This window comes from Rhinoraja longicauda, chromosome 27 (genome assembly GCF_053455715.1).
Source record: "Rhinoraja longicauda isolate Sanriku21f chromosome 27, sRhiLon1.1, whole genome shotgun sequence".
Taxonomy (NCBI): Eukaryota; Metazoa; Chordata; class Chondrichthyes; order Rajiformes; family Arhynchobatidae; genus Rhinoraja; species Rhinoraja longicauda.
In genome coordinates this window covers 11,286,901-11,306,645 of record NC_135979.1, presented here as the reverse complement: position 1 = coordinate 11,306,645, position 19,745 = coordinate 11,286,901, and the positions used below count along the sequence as shown (strand labels likewise).

Here is a 19,745-nt window from a genome sequence, read left to right as displayed (position 1 = left end):
CTAGTGGAGGGGGGAGGGGGTTGAAGGAAGCTTGTTGTTTGGCAGTGTGTTGAGACAGAGTGGGGGAGGGTGAAGTGATTGACAGGGGCAGGTACCGCCCTCAGCCCGCCTCTGGGCCGAGGCTCCTCCCCCGACCCAAGTCCCCGCCCCCGGATGTCTCCACCCCCAGCGCTGGCTCCGTTCCACCTCCCCTCCCCCTTCCCGCTCCGCTCCAGGTTTTGCCGTCGCCCCCTACACAACATGGCTAGTAGTTCTGTCAGACCGCGTGTTGCGCTGGGCCCGAGGCTCGGTTAGACGGGCTCGGACTGCTGTGCTCACCCACACCCCAACCATGCGGAGCGGCACCGGCACAAGCACCAGCACCGCGACCGTCTGACCGCCGCCGAGGACGAGCCAAGGAGCGGAGAGCCAGCGAGCCGAGCGCGGACGCCGAGTTCGCCGGGAAGCGGGAGTTGGGGCCGCCAGGCCGGCCACGGGAGACAGCGACACACACCGAGGCGAGGCGGGGGGAATCGCGCGGAGCGGCGGGCAGTATGGCCGCTCCGGTCAGCGCCCTCAGAGACAGCGACATCAGCCAGGCCAAGCCGGGGGATCTGGCGGCGCTGAAGGCGGGCGCTGGGCCCGTCCCCGCCGCCGAGCAGGAGCACCATTTGCCAGGCAATGGCTCGGAGTCCGGCTCGGGCGCCAGGGACACCTTCAGCAACCACCGGCTGAGCGCGGCCTCGGCGCCCGGCGAGCACAGCGACGAGGATAACGGCCACCAGCCGCACGGCGAGCCGGACGGGGCCTCCTCGGAGCACAGCAACGGCGGAGGGGGCTCGGTGGAGTCGGAGCCTGGCCGGGCTGCCGTAGCCAGCCTGGGCCTCCTGACCAGCGGCGACCAGCGTTTCGACCATTCCAGCAACAACGGCGGAGGCTCCGGGCCCATGGCCAACGCGAACCCTGCGCCGAGTCCAGGCCCGGCTTCCGTGCCGGCCGCCGGCTACGGTTACAACCATTACCGGGGCCCGTTCCACCAACATGGCGGACAACAAAGCCCCGGCATGGGGGCAGCACTGCACCCCGGCGGCCTCGACTCCTTCCAACCCAATTCACACGAGGCTTTCGGCCACTACAACAATTACACCGCCGCTTATCCGGCCCGCAGCGGCTACACCAACCAGGGCTACGGTCTCAACTCGCCGCGGGCCGGGGCGGCCGGGCCCAAAGCCTCGGCCTCGAATATGGCCCCGAGTTTCCAGCGGTTCGGAGGGCAGCACCAGCAGTCGGCGCCCGTCCCAGGCCTCCAGCAACAGTCGCAGACGGCTTCTAGCACACCGACCCTCAACCAACTGCTCACCTCTCCGAGCGGGGCCAGGGCCTTCACTAACTATAACCAGGCCCACCAGGACTATAATAGCAGCCAAGAACTGGCCAAGGGAGGCGAGCTGGGCGGACAGTACGCGAGCGCAGGCTGGGCAGCAGCGCAACAAAGAATACACCATCCGCCCATCAGTCCCGGCAACAGCGGGCAGCCTTTGCTCAGGACCCAGGTAAAAATAACTAGTAGTTAACTAATGTATCTAAGGGGCGTTGAGTGGTAGTACCTCTGTAAGGAATGGGTTAGTGGTGGTTGTGTGAGGGGGAAGGATCGGGCCTTGATTGTGTAACTTACTCAGTACAAAGAATTCGCTCTAAAATGGCCGGCTTTGTGCGACTGGAGCTGCAGTTCTCGGTATAAATTATGTAAAGTGAAGCTTGAACCCGAGCGGAGCGGCACATCCCGTCCCCAAAACCCCAGCCAGCCCTTTCTCGGTCGTCTCGCACACCACCCCCAAGTTTCTCCCTCACGCACCACCGCCCGTCTCTTAACCTTAGCCTTGGTGTCTCCCTGTTTTCCCCATCGAAACTCCGCTCAATATTTCCTGGTCGAAACTTCCTATTACCATTTGTCCCTTTGGTCCTTGCTCCAGGAAGAGAGCTCAGCCCCTCTTCCTCCCCCCTCGCCCCAAGAATATTCAGTGTTATTTTGGCTTATTTCACTTACTGTAATTCTGCTCTTGCCCTGCACCCCCCTTCCTCTATGTTCTTTTCCCACATGCATGTATTTCCAACAGCCATCAAGCCTTTCTGCTATATCTCATACCTCCATGGAGGCCTATGGTTTCTGTTATCACTGCCTTCCTGCCCCCCATTTAAACCCTGTCCTTTCCTCGGCTCTTGCCTCCCTTGTCTTTACTATGCTTTGCTCCCAACTCTTTTGGCACAACCTTCACTTATCAATGATCTTGTCAATATTCACAATCCTTTGAGTGAATGTTCATGAACTTAGTCATCTTTGACCTCTGCCTTTTATTCTCCTGTGGTGTCTTCTCTCACCCCCGCGATTATCCTATCTTCTTTGTTCATGCACCTAATTGCAACCTAGAACCCCTGTGCTTACCCAACCACTCCTGGCGACTCCCTCTACTTGAACCCATTTGGGAAACATTTCTACGATGCATTTGGTGACGAAGGATATACTCGTTTTTCTTTGGCCAGCTACTTTAGTCTTACCCTCTTTTCCCCGCATCTTGGTCCTGCAGACCCTTATCTGCATTAAATATAGCCAACCTTTCTGGCCAATATGGTACATTGCCTTCAAGTGATTCACACTTCCATGTTTGAGAATTCATTTCTGTAGTTTAGAGATGCAGCATGGAAACGAGGCCTATGGCCACCGAGTCCTCACCAACCATTAACCACCTGTTCATGTTAGTTCCTTGTTATCCCACCTTCTCATCTACGCGAGGCTACTTTGCTGTTATAGAAACCTTTTCCATGTTTGGCTAACTTCTCAAGCTTTGCCTTCTTAGTCATGAACCTTGATTTTGCTGACCTTGTATTTTCTTGTGATGCTGCTGGTGACCTGGCTTTCTCTTGATTTCCTCCTGCTGTCTCCTCTCAACCATATCTTGTCTACTCTACCCCATCTCCACTTCAAAAGGTTTGTAAAAAGAATATATACTTGAGGGTCAATGTGTAATGATAAATCCCAAGGACCTCTTTATTTATATATCTAAGTTTTGATTGAGATGGTTGTGGAGACAGAGTGCTCAGGTTGGCATCATCTGAAATTCTGTATGTTCTTGGAAGGGTATTGGCGTTTAGGAAATGTTGAACCCCTTTTTGATGAAAAGGGAGAAAGAGAACTGCCAGCACGACTACTTGTGATAGATGGGAAAGTGCTAGAATTTATCATGAAGGATGTGATTTCAAGGCATTTAAAAAATTTAACATGCTTAGGTAGAATTGGTTAGTGCAGATTTCTAAAAGGGATTATTTTAATTGTTCTTTTGAAGTTCTTTGAGGATATATCTCGTAGAGTCGATGGAGTGGTGGGGGTGAGGAAATAGATGTGGTATGTTTGTATAACGTCCCCCGCAGTGAACAATTAATTAATTTTTATTTATTAAAATCGTTGAAAACAGTGGTGCTGGTTTCCGACCGGCACGGTGACGGACGCACCTCACATCTCTGTCCTGCATACAGCTGGCAAGCTCCTCTTTTGTCTACAAATGCGTCTTCCATCAACTTCTTCAGCATCGTCTTGTTTGGTCGTCCTGGGTTCCGTCTTCCATGGGTGGGTTCCCACAGCACAACCTTGTTTGTTGGCATTCCTGGATGACGGTGGCAATGACCAGCGAGCCTCATCCTTCTCGACCTGATCTCGGTCAGAGGTGGAATCTCCCCATAATGCTGAGCGTTGGTGGTGTGTTTATTGGGGATGATATACCAGAATGAAAACAGGTCCTTCAGGTTAGCAGGCTGACTAGTGGGGTACGGCATGAATTGGGGGTTGGGCTCTACCATTTGCAAACTGATGATTTGGCCGAGGGACTGGATGTTTCCAAGTTTGCTGCTCGCACCAAACTAAATATTGAAAAGGATGCAAAGGTTTTAGGAGATAATGACAAAACTAAGAGTAACAACGTGATAGATGGAATGCAATGTTGAAAACTGAGATTATCCATTGTGATAGAAAAAACATATTTTGATGTGAGTTTGGGAAATGTTGATGTTTAAAAAGTACCTGGATGTCCTAGTATACAAATCATTGAAAGTTAACACACAGGTGCAGAAGGTAAATGGTATGTCAGCCGTTACTGTTGTACAGTACTCATTCTCCAGTAATAAAGAATGACTTACTATATATATATATATATATATAAGGTCTTTTATTTACACCTGGAAGTTTACTTTTGTAAAGATATACTTATAGGTGGACAAAAAGATATTGCACTGCTGATTCTGCATATGTGAGAGGCTAGACATGGTAGATTTCTCATTGTTTTAAACTTGAGGGAGGATCCTTCCCTGAAGCACACAAAGATTCAGTCGGATGGATACAGGAAAGATGTTTACGCTGGTGGAGGAATCTGGAACCAGGGTTCACATTCTCAAATACAAGGTAGGCCTTTTATGGCTGAAATGGGTAGAAATATCTTCACTCAATGGGCGGTGATTCTTTGGAATTGTTTCTACACTGAAGGGATGTGGAGATTTGGTGATTGATCACTGTTTTGAATATCATTGATAAATTTCTCAAGATTAAAGAAAACAAGGGATGTGGGGCAGGCAATTAGTGGTAATGGTAAGCTATTGAATGGAGAAGCAGGCGCATGCAAAATAGCCTTCCACAACTCCTGTTTAAGTTTCTAAAATTCCACTGGTGCATGCTTTCTAGATTGAAGATGCAAATAGTTTATGTGTTAGCACGTTTACACTCAATAGTAGACACTCTGTCAGAGCAGTACACAAACATGGTGCCTGCCCTGATAAATTGGATCCACAGTATCTGACTTGTTACAAACTTCAGTAAAACAAAATATACTGAGATATTCAACTCCAATAGTTGAGACAATGATCCCAGGTGTGTTTTGATATTTAATTTTTTTTAACTTATTTTTAGTTATTGATTGAAATTTTTGGAATAATCATAGCATTTTGACCAATGTTACGTTACTTTTTCCGATGGCTGAGTTATTTTGAATTTTCCATTTTGTAAGAGGATAAAAACAATAATATTGATCAAATACTGGCCCTATTCCAAAACATTGTAATATAATTTTGAAATTGTACTCTATCTTAAAATTAGCACACCTATGTTGGCCACTATTTATAATCCAAAGCAAAATTGTCTATTTAACATGCATGTTTGTTTGCCAGGATTCTTCCCGAGTTAAGGCAAAAGAGGACTGGAATCTGATCTTTTGGGTCAGTGTCCGTGCTGGGTACTTGGGGTGGCATGTGGTGTTGGCATTATTGGCTGGGCAGTATTTATTTGCAATCCTTAATTGTTGCATAACTGAGTAGTTTCAAAGCTGACAGAGTTAATCACATTGGTGTGGATCTGTTGTATCACGTACTGTTATTATTCAAGATCTAGTTGATCCCAGCAAGTATTTTTCATTTAAATCATGACTCAAGACTAAAACAAACATTTGAACTCTGAAATAAAACAGAAAATGCATGAAATACTCAACAGGGTTGGGTAGAAACTGTTGAGAGTGAGTTAGGTTTGTTAGATTGATGATTCTGAACTGAAGTGAACCGAGGCAGGCAAGACTAAGGCAGAATGTTATATTTAACTGGACCGTAGACTTGTTGGGTCCAAACCTCTCCTGCATTGATGCAGCACACCCTCGTCCCCATCCCCCTCCCCCTCACCCCTCCCCCATCCTCTTCACCACTCCCCCATCCCCTTCACTCCTCTCTCCCCCCCACCCACTCCCCATCGCCTTCACCCCTTCCCTCTCCCTCCCCCGTCCACCAGACCCCCTCCCCCGAACCCATCCCCTCGCGCCATCTCCTCTCCCCCCTCCCTACCCCGTCTCCCTCGGCCCAACCGTGGAGCCGTTGCCGGGCGGGGAGTGCCCCCGTGGCTGTGTGCGGGCAAGAGGGGACAGGGAAAAGTCAGTGACCTCGGCCCTGTTTCTCCTGCGGAGCCGAAGCGTCTCCAGCAGCTCGGCTGCAATTTGTGGCGGGGAACGCCGGCGACGGCATGGACACGTTACCGGGCGGGGAGTGTCCTGGGGCCGTAGGTGGGCGAGAGTGGACAGGGAGAAGGCACTGACCTCGGCCCTATTTCTCCTGTGGCAGGCGATGGCCATCTTGTTGGACCCTCTACCGCTGCCTCTGTGACGCACTGCACCATGGGAGGAAGGTCAGGCGCGTGGCACACCGGGACGGGCGCCGGTCCTCCCGCTGGTCCTCCCGGAGGGCGGGGGGGAGGGGGCGCATTTATTAAAGTTTATTAGGTAAATTATTTTTAAAAAGTAACACAAGTGGGTTTATTCACACCACAGGTGAGTAGGGTGGGCCTAAAATTGTCGCGCTGTCCTGTACCGTTTTGGCTGTGTGGAGGGCATGGTACACACATAAACATATGCACACAAACCGAGAGTTTTAGGGATAGATAGATATAGATGATGAGGTGAGAAAATAGATGGATGGAAAAGTAGTTTCTCAGAAGTTGAAAATTAATAAGAGAACCCCTCAAGTCTTTTGTAGGGCTGTGTCTGAGCCAGTTTTTTCCCCCCAGTTCATTTGGTTTCCAAATCCAGGGCAATCTAGGAGGCACACATGATATTTCTACGGAACAATGAAATTTGCAAAAGTGTATTGATCATTTCTAAAATGGGAACGAAAACAGCAAATGGAATTACATGAGTAATTTGGATTTTTGATTAATTTGGGGGAAGGCTTGATGATTTGGCAACATGGGAATTTGGGGATTATTGTGGAAAAGATAATGTCTGCGGATTGAGTGGATGAATGCATTCAGAATAAATAGGATGAAACTAGGTTTTGTGACCAGTTCTATGAAATAAGAGGGGAATGAGAACTTCCAAAATACAGCAAGCATTCAAGTTGCCACCATTTGGGTTACAGAAAATTACCCATGCAAAATTCACAACTCACCAAATTGAGATATGGAATAAAAATTGTTTTTTGGGGAGTGCCGGGGGTGGGGGGGGGTCCCCAATTGAAATTCATTGACCATATGCAACTTTACATTGCTGAAAATTGTGATACAGCCAATTTTCTAAGAATACAAAAAGATTGTAAAATCAATCCCAGGGCAACTCTAATTTTGAGATGTATACCATGGAATGAATATTGGCAGTGCTTTCAGCACTTTATCAGTATGGTATCTAAATAAGAAGGAATGTTATAATTCATTTTTAAGATTAAAGGAATTCTTAGTTTGGTTTGAAAGAGGCTTAAAATTGTTTGAAAAAGTCGAATGCTCGAAGCAAACTGCTCTCTGTGGATGGGGGTAACAAAATTAGTACAACATGTGGGAAGGATATTTATGCCCAGTGCGATTTAGAGCAAAATCTGCCAGTGTTTAAGATTAGATTAGATGGGTGGTTGAGGGAAAGGCAGATGAGCATGTGGTTGGGATATTATTTGAAATTTGCACTGACATTCAATTAAACACCACCTTAAATTTCTCCCACCAAGTAAAATACCATAGTTTATTCACCTCATTGCTTGCTTGTATTGCCTCTGCCACATTTCCTCCTCAGCCATGCATATTTGCTTGTATACTGTTACTTAACAGCTACCCATTCAAACATTTCTACAGTTACTAATCTGTTCAATCAACATTTTCCCTACATCTTTAATGCTGTGAATTCTGCTGAAAATTATTACTCTGTTACCTGCATTATTCTTCCCAGCATGGCATTTTTTGTTTGCTCAAGATGAAGAAGACCTGAATAGATATAGTGGAAAATTAGTTTAGCCAATGAACATTAGATCTGACTGGACCACCTGAACCTTGTCATTTGGAAAAAACTTCATTGTGCTAGAATCATCCTGTAATGAAAAGATAATCCCTAGGTTCCCTTTACTGCTGCGCATTATCATCTTAAACCCTTTTCCATTCTCCTTCACACTTTCCTCCAACTAGTAGGAGAAGCTTGGGAAACCTTCATCGTTAAGTTTGATATCAGCAAGTCAGTTGAGAATGCTCTAGCATTCTCTAGCAAGGACAAGCATTTGGGAAATGTCTCTTTCCCGCTTCCTCTCCACCAATAGCCAAATTTCCAGTTTTTCTCCTACTTCTCCTTGTGCCTCTGTGTACTCCTCCATGATATTTTTCATTAATATGTTATTTTTGACACAGTGAACTAGGCTATCCACTATTCTGTCAGTGCATGTTCACAATCATTTAGTTGTGTGAGACTGCACATGCCTGATTCAATTTTGTTCGAAGTCATTACTGTCACTGTATAACCAATAATAACATCTTTCCGCACGACAGGCAGCATCTCTGGAGAGAAGGAATGGATGACGTTAAGGGTCTTGACCCGAAACATCACCCATTCCTTCTCTCCAGAGATGCTGCCTGTCCCGCTGAGTTACTCCAGCTTTTTTGTGTCCTTCTTCGGTTTAAACTAGCATCTGCAGTTCCTTCTTACAAATAACATCTTTCCTTTGTCTTTCCTCTGCCATTAATGCATGTGCTTCAGACCTCCGATTAATACCTACCTCTTAAGCTAAGGTTTAGTTTATTATTGTCATGTGTACCGAGGTATAGTAAAAAGCTTTTTTGTTGCATGCAATCCGATCAGCAAAATGACTATACATGATCACAATCTCAAGTTCTGCGGAGTAATTATTTTCATAAACCTTTGTGAAGGACAGTGGGAGGTTATTGAGACATTAATGTTTTGCAATTTAAAAAAAAAATCTTTCTGTATTGGCCTGGGATGGTTGGGGAGTGGAAAAGTGAAAGATCCATAGATTTCGATAGTTCCCTTTCTGTTTCTTTGCTGACTTGGCCTTTATAGTTATGTAGTCAACACAGAAAATACTTAGATTTATGGATGGATAATACCACGTTTGGAATATCCAATTTTTTTAGTATTGCAAACAAAATGCAACTGTAGTTTAGTTTAGAAATCAAAGTAGAAACAGGCCCTTTGGCCCACTGAGTCCATTGTTCAGCTTTTACCTCAAGATTCAGCTCTTAAACATTAAAATGTGAAATTTCACTACTGCAGGTATCTTATCTCAGCAACAGATAGATGCTGGCAAAACAGGACTGGATTTACTTGTTTCTAGATCAAGAACTGAAAATATAATGTAGTCTAAAACCAAGTTCACTTGGTAGACACCAATGTATGACTGAAATTGACCATTGGGATTTATGTCAGTAGTAAGAAGGTAGAGGGGACTTCGTAGTGAACGACTAATTAATATTTTGAAGCATTTGATTTCAGCAATAAAGATTGTTGTAAAATGTGTAAAATTTGCCCAGAGAGATAATGTGATAGAAGACTTGAAGAAATAAATGTGATGGAATTATGTAGTTCTATTACTTTTGATATTCTCCCTCCATAGGATTATCGTGCTTGAATTGTTTCCGTAGTTTATTACTGAATATACAAAACCCTGGAGTGTGATGTCTTCAATCTCTTGAATGGTACAAGACTATAGGAGTGAACATTGGAAGTATACTGAATTCTTTCATGAGCTTGATAGTTTTGTTCCAGATTTACTGATTTTATTTTTTGGTTGTTCTCCTGGCTGGTGTATCTAAAATCAGCGGTCACAATGTGAAAAGAAAGGATTGGCCATTCCTGTCAGGAGAGAAGAAATTTAATCATGCAGAAGTTAGTGTGAATCTTTGCAGTAGGCTAAGGAAGCAGAGTTGTTGAGAATGTTCCCAAGGTATCAAGAGATGAGGTTAATGCAGGTAAATAACATCACGGTTTTCCTATGATATTAGAGCAGATACAATGCCAAAAGGTGCAGTCAGCATCAGTCAATGTTTGAGGTTTGGTGTGGGAAAATTTGGTATTATTTCCCTGCATTTTTATTGGTTTGAAGCAAAAAAATATCCTGTACGTTAAACATTTTTGTACAATATCAATTTAAATTAACCATTGAATTAATAGAACAGACTGTACTCAATGTATGTACATTGGGTGTGGATCAGGACACATTCAGCATCTGATTCCCAACTCTTTGGTCCCTTATGGCTTCGAATTGGTGCCAACAGTTTCCTCGATAAACATATTTGAATTTTGCTGAGAACACAAGAACACGAAGGTGTCTTTATACAAGATACAAACAACAAATAATTTATTAGCCAAGTATGTAAGAACATACAAGGAATTTGATTTGCCATAGTCATACCAAATAAGCAGCAAGACACACAACTACATAAAAATTAAAATAAACATTCACCACAGCACACTGTGATGGAAGGCAATAATGTATTATATTTTTTCCCTCCTTTATTAAACTAGTCAAGATTGGTGAAGTAGGTTATTGAGGATTATAAATTACCCAAACATATTTGAGAGAAGATAGGACTTTGGTTAATATAACAAACTTTCCAACTTGAGGTCCTCCTAGTGTTTGGCAGTCAGTGAAGTGCTCTTCAAGCTTAGAAACTCTTATTATCTAGGAATTGTGGTAGTCCATTGCATAGTGCAAATATTCATAGATACCAATGTATGATGATGGCCGTGATGTTGATTAAGTGAGATAAGATATTTATTTTAGAGGTAGTCCTATGGGAATTTGTGCATCCTCCTATGATTGTGAATAAGGTCACATCTGAAAACCACCACCCAGCTCAGATGCAGTTGAATCAAAATTTCCCACTATTACAAACTTGACTAAGTTTGTCGTTGGGTAAGAAATTGTGGAAGCCTGGTTAAGGAACAAGGTGAAGACGATACTTGATTGATTCTGCCCGTTATAAGAATAAAACACTATTAAGACACAAAGTACTTTTCAAATGAAGTATTTGTCCTGCAATCCCCTTGTTCTAAATGTGCAATGGAAAAGTTTGAATCCTGAGAAGTGGTAGTTGGTTCTCGGGTAATAACTTTTTGTGCTTTTGCCTGCACACCTTTCTGTCATCAGAGCTCATCTGGCAGCTTGATTGAGAAATTATGATTAAATCAACAGCTGGCTGAAGTTTGCCAGTAATGAAGAAAATTGTGGGTTATATGGTGTTGGAATATTAAAAACCACCATTCTTGCGGAGCTATCTGGTAAAGTTCTGGATTTTTCAATTAGAGTTAAACACTTTGTTTTATACCACAGATCAGCAAAGCTGGTATTGCATTTAGTAGCATATTGGCTGGTTCGATAAACTAAGGAAGCCTTTGATAATAATTTATGTACATTGGTCTATAAATATTGGTTCATTTATACATCGAATAATCGAGCCAAATGAACAAATCTTCAGTGTTTAATTAACTTTATTTGTCATTTTTGATGTCGCACCACGATGAATTCAGATTTGCTGCAATGATATGCTGGCATTTGAACTCTTTGGGCTGGAAATTTACCAGCCCTGCTTCCTCTGTAGCTTGTGCTATTTAATAGGTCAATACTCAAACTTTCGGGTCCTCTTGTACAATGCCTCTTGCTTCTTAGTTTAAGGATCATTCTAGGCTGTTGATGAACATCACTACATTGGAGAGCTTGCCCTGTGTGCAGAAGAGATTCAATAGACAATAGGTGCAGGAGGAGGCCATTCGGCCCTTCGAGCCAGCACCGCCATTCAATGTGATCATGGCTGATCATTGTCAATCAGTACCCCGTTCCTGCTTTCTCCCCATACCCCCTGACTCCGCTATCCTTAAGAGCTCTATCTAGCTCTCTCTTGAATGTATTCAGAGAATTGGCCTCCACTGCCCTCTGAGGCAGACAATTCCACAGATTCACAACTCTCTTGACTAAAAAAGTTTTTCCTCATCTCTGTTCTAAATGGCCTACCCCTTATTCTTAAACTGTGGCCCCTGGTTCTGGACTCCCCCAACATTGGGAACATGTTTCCTGCCTCTAACATGTCGTTATGAGTAGACTTTGGATACATGGGCTTTTTTCACTGGAATGTAGGAAGCTGAGGGAAAAGAAGTTATAGAGATGTTTACAAAATAGGGGGGGGTGTAGACAATTAGGAAGGCAGAATCTTTTTGCAGGGCATGGGAATCTGGAACAAGAGGACACGGGTTTCAGGTCAGAGGGAGAAATTTAAGGGACACGTGGACCCTTCGTCCAAACCTCTACTGCGGGCCCGGCAACCCTCCCCTAACTGACAACCTGTTGCCGGCTGGGGAGTGTGCCCCAGGGCCGTGGGCGGGGTGGGGGAAATCAGGGAAGGGGAGATGGAGCCACTCACCTCGGCCCCATGTGGCCAGCACTGCGGGCAGAGTGAGCCGTGGACTCAAAACCTTCGGCGGCGACGGCCATCTTGTTTGACCTTCTGTTACAAGGGACCACTGCTCCGCTGCACCATGGGAGGAAGGTCCGGCGCGGTGTATGCCGGGACGGGTGCCGGTCCTCCCGCTGGTCCTCCAGGTGGGTGGGGGTGCATTTATCAAAGTTTATTATAAGTAAATTATTTTTCAGAAGTAACACAAATTGATTTAATTGAGACTGCGGGGGAATGGTGAGTTGGGTGGGCCTAAAATTGTTGCGCTATCATGTACTGTTTTTGGCTGTCTTTCCAGAACAAATCTATCAAGATCTATCAAAACAAACAAGATGAGAGTTTTAGTTTTAAATATATATATATATATGTATATATGTATATATATATATGTATGTATATATGTATGTATATGTATGTATATGTATATGTGAGGGGCCAATTTTCCCCTAGTTGATGATAAATATAACAAATGGTGTTAGTATAGGTAGACATTGCGGTTGGTGTGGCTGAGGTGGAACACAAGGAGCTTTTTGTGTGGTCATTTCTAAGATTCAAATAATAGGATCAAAATTCGCTACTTTTCCATAAGGCATAAACTGGGGTACAGGTATTTGCCTACTTTGCAGACTTTCTCAAAGTGCATGCTTTCATGGATAGGACTTGTCTCTATACAGGGCCACTCTGTCAGGAGTGTTTTGCATTAGCCAAGGGACATTGTGCATGAGTACAATGAGCTTTCCTACTGTCTTACTCCATTAACTATTCTTTACCAAGCTGTTCAGGTCTCTCTTGCTCCTCCCTTTCCCATCATCGCAGCATCCATTCATTTGGTTGGTCGTAATATTCCTTGTTGTTGGAAGTTTAGCTTGTTAAATATTATGGCTCTTTAAGAGTTGGCTGCAAAGATTGCACCTGCTGGGTTACATGCTGGTGACTGTGTAAACTTGCAGCACATCAACAGGGAACCTATGCTAAGACTGACAATGTCAGTCTCATCATGTCATTTATACAAGGGAACCCAGCCGATCTTTGCATCTCACAATTTAAATTTTCACTCTAAGAATTCACTAAATGGATAGGGTGCTAAGCATTGTTGCATAATGGCAAGACAAAAACTAGGGATAATGAACTTTTTGGATTGCTGGTTCTGTGCCATGGTTCCAACCCTTGCTGTGTCTTGGTTTTAAGTTTGAGAATGTTTACATTTATGCAAACGGTTTAATGCATTAATGAACTCTAGTTTTTTTCAACATGCTTGTATTGGCTGTGATAAGGGAATCCGTCCGTGCTGTAAGTATGATGGTCATGACTTCTCTGTAATGTGTGGTCTGTCCAGTGTTGATGCGCAATAATACAATTTCTGTCATGAAACATCCTAATAGTATTTGCTGTCATTTTCAACCTCATCAAATTAGTTTTTATAATGACTGGTTAGTTCCACTGCTGGATTGGTCATTTGATGTTCAACATCTAAGGGATAGGACATGTTTCTTCTGAACAATTTAATCTTATTCCCCTAGCCAGTAATTTTTAGTCTTCCTCTGGGCCTGCAAAGCTGTTTCATTGCAGAGTCCATTCACTGTGACACCCTTCCTGAATCTTTCTTGTATGTGTTTTAAAATCCACATCTTTGGTTGAAGGTTGGTGACAAATACTCTGGCTGGAAATTGGGATAAATCAATGAAATAGTTATTCAGATTGCTTTGAGTGCAAGATATTAACTTGTCGTTTTCCAAACGATGGTTGCTGCTTGGAAAATGTCTTTAGGATATTGTGGGGCTGTTAGTTCTGACTAATAGTCATAATTGTCGTATGAACATTAATTTTCTAGATACATTTTTTTTGGGCGACTGACTTGATGGTTGTCAAGGCCATAATTTGTGCTGGCATTACCTAGGATGTAGGCGTCTTGCAGGGTATTTACAGAAATTAGGATTCTGCAATAGATTTTTAAAAAAGGTTGAGTAGATCAAGTGGAGTTGTTTGATGTTTAAATGGGTTTTAATAAGAAATTTGGGGACAATAATCTCAGCAAATTATTGAGTTGGTAACATAATTTATCACAATTTAAAGATTACTAGACCAAGTGGAGCCGTTGGGTCCAAACCTCTCCTGCATTGGTGCAGCATCCCCCCCTCTTCCGCTTCACCCTCTCCCCATCCCCTTCATCTCCCCTCTCCTCTTTCCCCCCCCTCCCAAACCCCCTTCCCCCTCATCACCCTCCACCCCTCCTCTCTCTGCCCAACCGTGGACCTGTTGTTAGGCAGGGAACAGGGAAGCGTCTCCTGCAGCTCAGCTGCAATCTGCGGCGAAGGACGGCGATGGCATGGACCCGTTGCCGGGTGGGGAGTGTCACCCGGGACCATGGGTGGGCGAGAGTGGACAGGGAGAAGGCACTGACCTCGGCCCCATTTCTCCTGCGGGCCGGGCGTGGAGGCGAAGCCTCTCCTGCTGCGCGGCAGGGACGGCCATCTTGTGGATCCTCTGCCACAGCCTCTACAAAGTGCTGCACCACCGGAGGAAGGTCAGGCATGGGGCACGCCGGGACGGGCACCGGTTCTCCTGCTAGTCCTCCCGGGGGGGGGGGGGGGGGGGGGGGGAGGGGAGAGAGAGCGCATTTATTAAAGTTTATTGGGTAAATTGTTTTTAAAAAGTAACAAAAGTGGGTTTATTCAGACAACGGGGGAATGGTGAGTAGGGTAGGCCTAAAATTGTTGAGCTGTTGTGTATTGTTTTGGCCGTGTAGAGGGCATGGTACACATAAACAAACCAAGAGTATTTATATATATATATATATATCTATATACTACGATCTTGTATATATGTACCTATGTACCTACCTATACGCGATTTCGGCTGATTTTGTCAAAACCGTGAACCGTAGCGCCACAATTTTTGCACCGCCTTAATCACCACGCTGAACGCTGGTCGGAAATGATATTTTCATTTAATTTGGTCGTATATTTTTTAAGTTACAGAGGTTTTAAAGTTAAAACATTTTATTTCTGACCGATTTTTCAAGGTCTTCAGCGTGTGACGTCACAATGCCCCTGTGAGATGCGTGCTACATTGTTGCGAAAAGCACTTACAGATCGCTGTGAGAAGCACTTAGTGACCGGAAATGTTGCGGAAAAAACACTTAGAGTGTGTCTGGGGGGGGGGGGGGAGAGAATGGGGGGGGTCTGAGAATGGGGACTGGGGAGGGGGACAACAGGGGTCGTTGCGGAGGGGGCTTGGTGGTGGGGGAAAGAGGGGTACTGGGAAAAGGGGAGGTCCCCCTTCCCCCCTCAACCCCTTCCTCCCCCCTCTCATTTGGACTTATTTAAATATTGGTGCCTTCAGATTGAACTTTACATTATGCTCCAGCTGAATACTGACTGCAGGAACATTGTTCACACTCACTCTGACTTCTGTAATGACTATTTTGTTGAGAAGGAGAAACAAAAGACTGCAGATGCCGGAATCTGGATTAAAAAATGTTGCTGGAGGAATGTTGCTGGTCAAATTGCATCTGTGGAGACAAACAATGTGACGGCATTTTGGGTTGAGACCCTGTAATGAGACTAGAGTATTTCTTGCTTTTCTGCAGCTTTTATTATTACCTAAATGTTTGGACTCCCGTGGAAGATTATGGAAGCTTGAAACTCAGAATAAAAATGTGAGGTCTTTGAAATGTCTTTATCATTTTAAGTAATCTAAAGAGGAATTGATATGATTTTGGGTTTTTTTTTTAGGGTCAGCCTGTATGAAGTTGGAAGACAACTATTTGTAAAAGTGGCAGAAGAAAATGTAAAAACATGGAATATTGGAGATGAGAAAAACAAATTTGTAATTGAACACCAGTGGGTTATAATGTGCTAGTTGGGTGATGTGTTGCTTCTTGAGGTTTGTTGAGCTTTGCTGGAATCATTTGGAAGTTTGAGGTCTGAATGGATATGACATGGATCATTAAAGGGGTGGACAACTTGGTGCATTTCTGCAAAGCAGCCACCAAAACTGAATTTGGTTTGCAAATTTTAGCAAGTTGCAAGACTGGGCAACTAAATTACTGTTTCACCCAGAATTACTTTTAAGTTCTGGACAATGGGAAAGATAGATACAGCTTCTCTTGCTGCGGCACAGTAAATGAGTGGACGGTAGTCATATGGAGTGAAATATAGCACCCTGGGGGAATTGGTACCTTTTCTTTAATGTTTGTAGAGATTTGTGTGTAATGTATTGGGGTTATGTGTGGGAACAATGATCTATTTATGATTGATTTTTAATGATGGGCAGGTGGAGCTCAGTGGGGAAGGGGAATATGTCAGAGGCTGGTAGTGATAGGTGGGGGCGATGTGGGTTGGAGTGGTGAACAAAGGGAGAATAAAACTAGTCGACAGGTGAGTATGTGTGTGACAACGTGGAATGTGGATTACATAAAACCCGAAAATTCGAACTTTAATAGAGCTTGGTACAGCTGCAGCAAAACATGCTCTTTTTTTCAACTAAAGGGTGAGGACTGGTGTATTGATCATTAGAGGTTGTTTGTAACTGTCCATTACATTGTGGTCTCTGTATATTAACCCTTGATTCATAGATCTGAACTGGTTCTAGTTTTTCACCATTCAAATAAACTCCTGGTCCAAAATGCCATGCTATCGAGCTTATGTTGTTAATTGCGCTGTTTTCCCCATGCAGTTAATATTTAACTCTAGCCTCCATAATGCAAAGCTTACAATGCCACAAATCTTTGTCATTTACAAATTTAGAGGTGTTGCTCTTGTACCTGTAGTGTGCTATCCAGTGGAGATCCTTGTATGACTATTTTTCAGGCCGTGGGAATATGGCATAGTGTAATTGTTCTGAGAAACATCGTTGTTACAGGTAGTGTGTAATTAGGGTTATTTGCAGTTCGGTCGCTTTTGCGATGTGTATGGATGGGAGTAACAGTTCTTTTAGTTATGTTTCTATAAAATGATTGTAGTATTTTGTGTGGATGTGGTTGCATATCAAGGACAGGTGTCTGTACTATTGAAGGGCTTGGGATGAGTAGGGTGGATTTACTGTGTGAATCAGATCCAAACACTGCTCCTTTGGCAAAACAATCCCTGCATAATAGCAAACTGAGGAATGCTGAGTTTAAGTATGGTTTAAGTATATGTACAGTAGTCTTGACTGGAATGAGCAGATCAAACAAATATTTCAATAAGTTATTTTATACTGCTGGCATATTTAACTTGCTGACTTTAGGGGCATAAGGTTCATAGAATAGTTCGTGGAATACGGCCTACAGCCCACAATGTTTGTGCCGAATATGATGCCATGATCCATACACTATTTCCTGCATATCCATGTACCTGTCTAAAGTCTTTTAAATGCCACTACCATATCTGTTTCCACCACAACCCCTGAAAGCTTGTTCCATGCCTTAATTCTCAGTGTAAAAGAAAAAAACTTGCCCTGTACATCTCCTTTAAACTTGTCCCTTTGACTTTAAAGTGATGCCCCTCATTTTTTATATTTCCATTGTGGGAAAGGGGTTGTGACCATCCACCCTATCTATTCATTTCATATTTGTCTATACCTCTATCAAAACTCCACTCAATCTCTGGTGCTCCAGAGAAAATATCCAACTTTGTCCAATCTATCCTTCTAGCTAATAGCCTATAATCCAGGCAACATTTTGGTAAACCTCTTCAGCACCCTCTCCGTAGTCTCCACGTCCTTTCTGGAATGGGGTGGCTAGAACTATGCACGATGCTCCAAATGCGGCCGGACCAAAGTTTTATAATGCTGCAACATGATTGCCTGACATGTACTCAATGCCCTGACTGATAAAAGCAAGCATACCATATGCCATACTGGATTCCATACTGGGATTTAATACAGAGAAAAGAGGTATTGCATTTTTGGAGGTCCAACATGGGCAGTACTTACAGTGAATGGTAGGGCTCTGAGGAATGTTGTAGAGTGGAGGGATCTAAGAATGCAGGTACATAGTTCTTTGAACGTGGCGTCGCTGGTAGATAGGGTGGTCAAAAAGGCCTTTGGTATTTTGGTCTTCATCAGAATATTGAGTATAGAAGTTGGGGGATCATGTTGTAGATATATAGATGTTGGTGAGGTCACATTTATTGTGAGTATTATGTTCTGTTATGGGCACCATGTTATAGGAAATACATCGTCAAATTGGATAGGGTGCTGAGAAGATTTATGAGGATGTTGCCAGGATTCAAGGGCCTGAGCTTTAGGGAGTAGTTGAGCGGGCTAGGACTCTATTCCTTGGAGTGTAGGAGGATGAGGGGTGGTATCCCTCTTATGTACAAAATCATAAGAGGAATAGATTGGGTATAAGTACTCTGTGGAGTGTCTTGCACAGAGTAGGGGAATTGAGAACGAAAGGGACAAAGGTGTAAGGTGAGGGGGGAAAGATTTAATAGGAACATGACGGGTAACATTTTTACACAAATGGTGGTGGGTATATGAAACGAGTTGCCAGAGGAGGTAGCTGAGGCAACTATTGGAACATTTAAGAAACATTTAGACAGGTACATGGATCGGATAGGGTGTGAGGGATTTGAGCAAAACGCAGGCAGGTGGGACATGTTGTTCGGTGTGGACAAGTGGGGCCGATGGGCCTGTTTCCACGTTGTATGACGCTATGACTTGAAACACTGCTTTTGTGTGTTGTCAGGCATCGATGTATATCTTTAAATGTAATGTATCCTGATGTGGGTATTGGTCCAGGTTGATTTCAAATTGGAGTCGTTACGTTTTCTGGGTCAACTTTTTGATTTGTTCACGCAGAGGCTGATTAGTAGTGACGAATAGAAGGTTGATTTAACAGAAGCTGCTGTTTTTTTAAACAATTGGCTTGGCTTCCTTTCCCATGCAGCAACTCAGGTGACGTTGTTTATTAGCAACCCCAAGCCATCTGTTGACTCGTCATTATCAGTCATCAGGCAGGAATCCAAGTGCTTCTAGGCAGTCAGCCCCTGACGCTAACCCCTTATACAAGGAGTGGTATGGCCTTGGTTTATGCAGATTAGCCATGTGCTGTTCAATGGAAATGCTACAAGAAAGAGGAAAAGGAGGTTTATCTCCTGGTATTCACAAACCATGCTGCACGGAAGTGAATGAATCCAAACTCCAGTTCAATCCAGTGTTTAGTATATCCCACCCCACCCCCCTAACTTGACGTCATATCATCACAAAACGCTCCTGCCTTTTTACTGAGTGTCATTCATTCATTGCCAAGACTGATGAAAAATTTACTTGGCAACAATTCAAACAGTGCACAGCTGTGAGGTTTTAGTTTTTAGGCAGAGTGCCCTCAATTTAAAATGATTTATAAATAGCATGTTGGAACCATTATTCCCAGAGTTGAACCTAGCTTGGCATGAGGTATAGCAAGAAGGGTAAGCTTTGCAAGATCGCTTCATAGTTTAGTGAGTTTTTAACTGAATTCGTGAACATTTGCTTCATCTGTAAGAGTGGATGTGAAGTTTCAAGTAATAGTGTCTATTTAATCCTCTCTTAGGATAAAAGACAATGG

At 43.8% G+C, this 19,745-nt stretch overlaps 1 protein-coding gene across 4 annotated transcripts in view; it reads left to right on the top strand.

Annotated features, from left to right (window-relative positions):
- The first annotated feature begins 222 nt into the window (after positions 1–222).
- Positions 223–19,745, top strand: part of LOC144606896 (AT-rich interactive domain-containing protein 1A-like) — an 83,754-nt gene continuing 64,231 nt past the window's right edge. For all 4 annotated transcript variants that reach the window (XM_078423369.1, XM_078423368.1, XM_078423367.1 and 1 more), the window contains exon 1: positions 223–1,532. In XM_078423369.1, the coding sequence (XP_078279495.1) occupies positions 534–1,532 (999 nt within the window). In that variant the 5' untranslated portion in view covers positions 223–533. The remainder of the gene's footprint in view (positions 1,533–19,745) is intronic.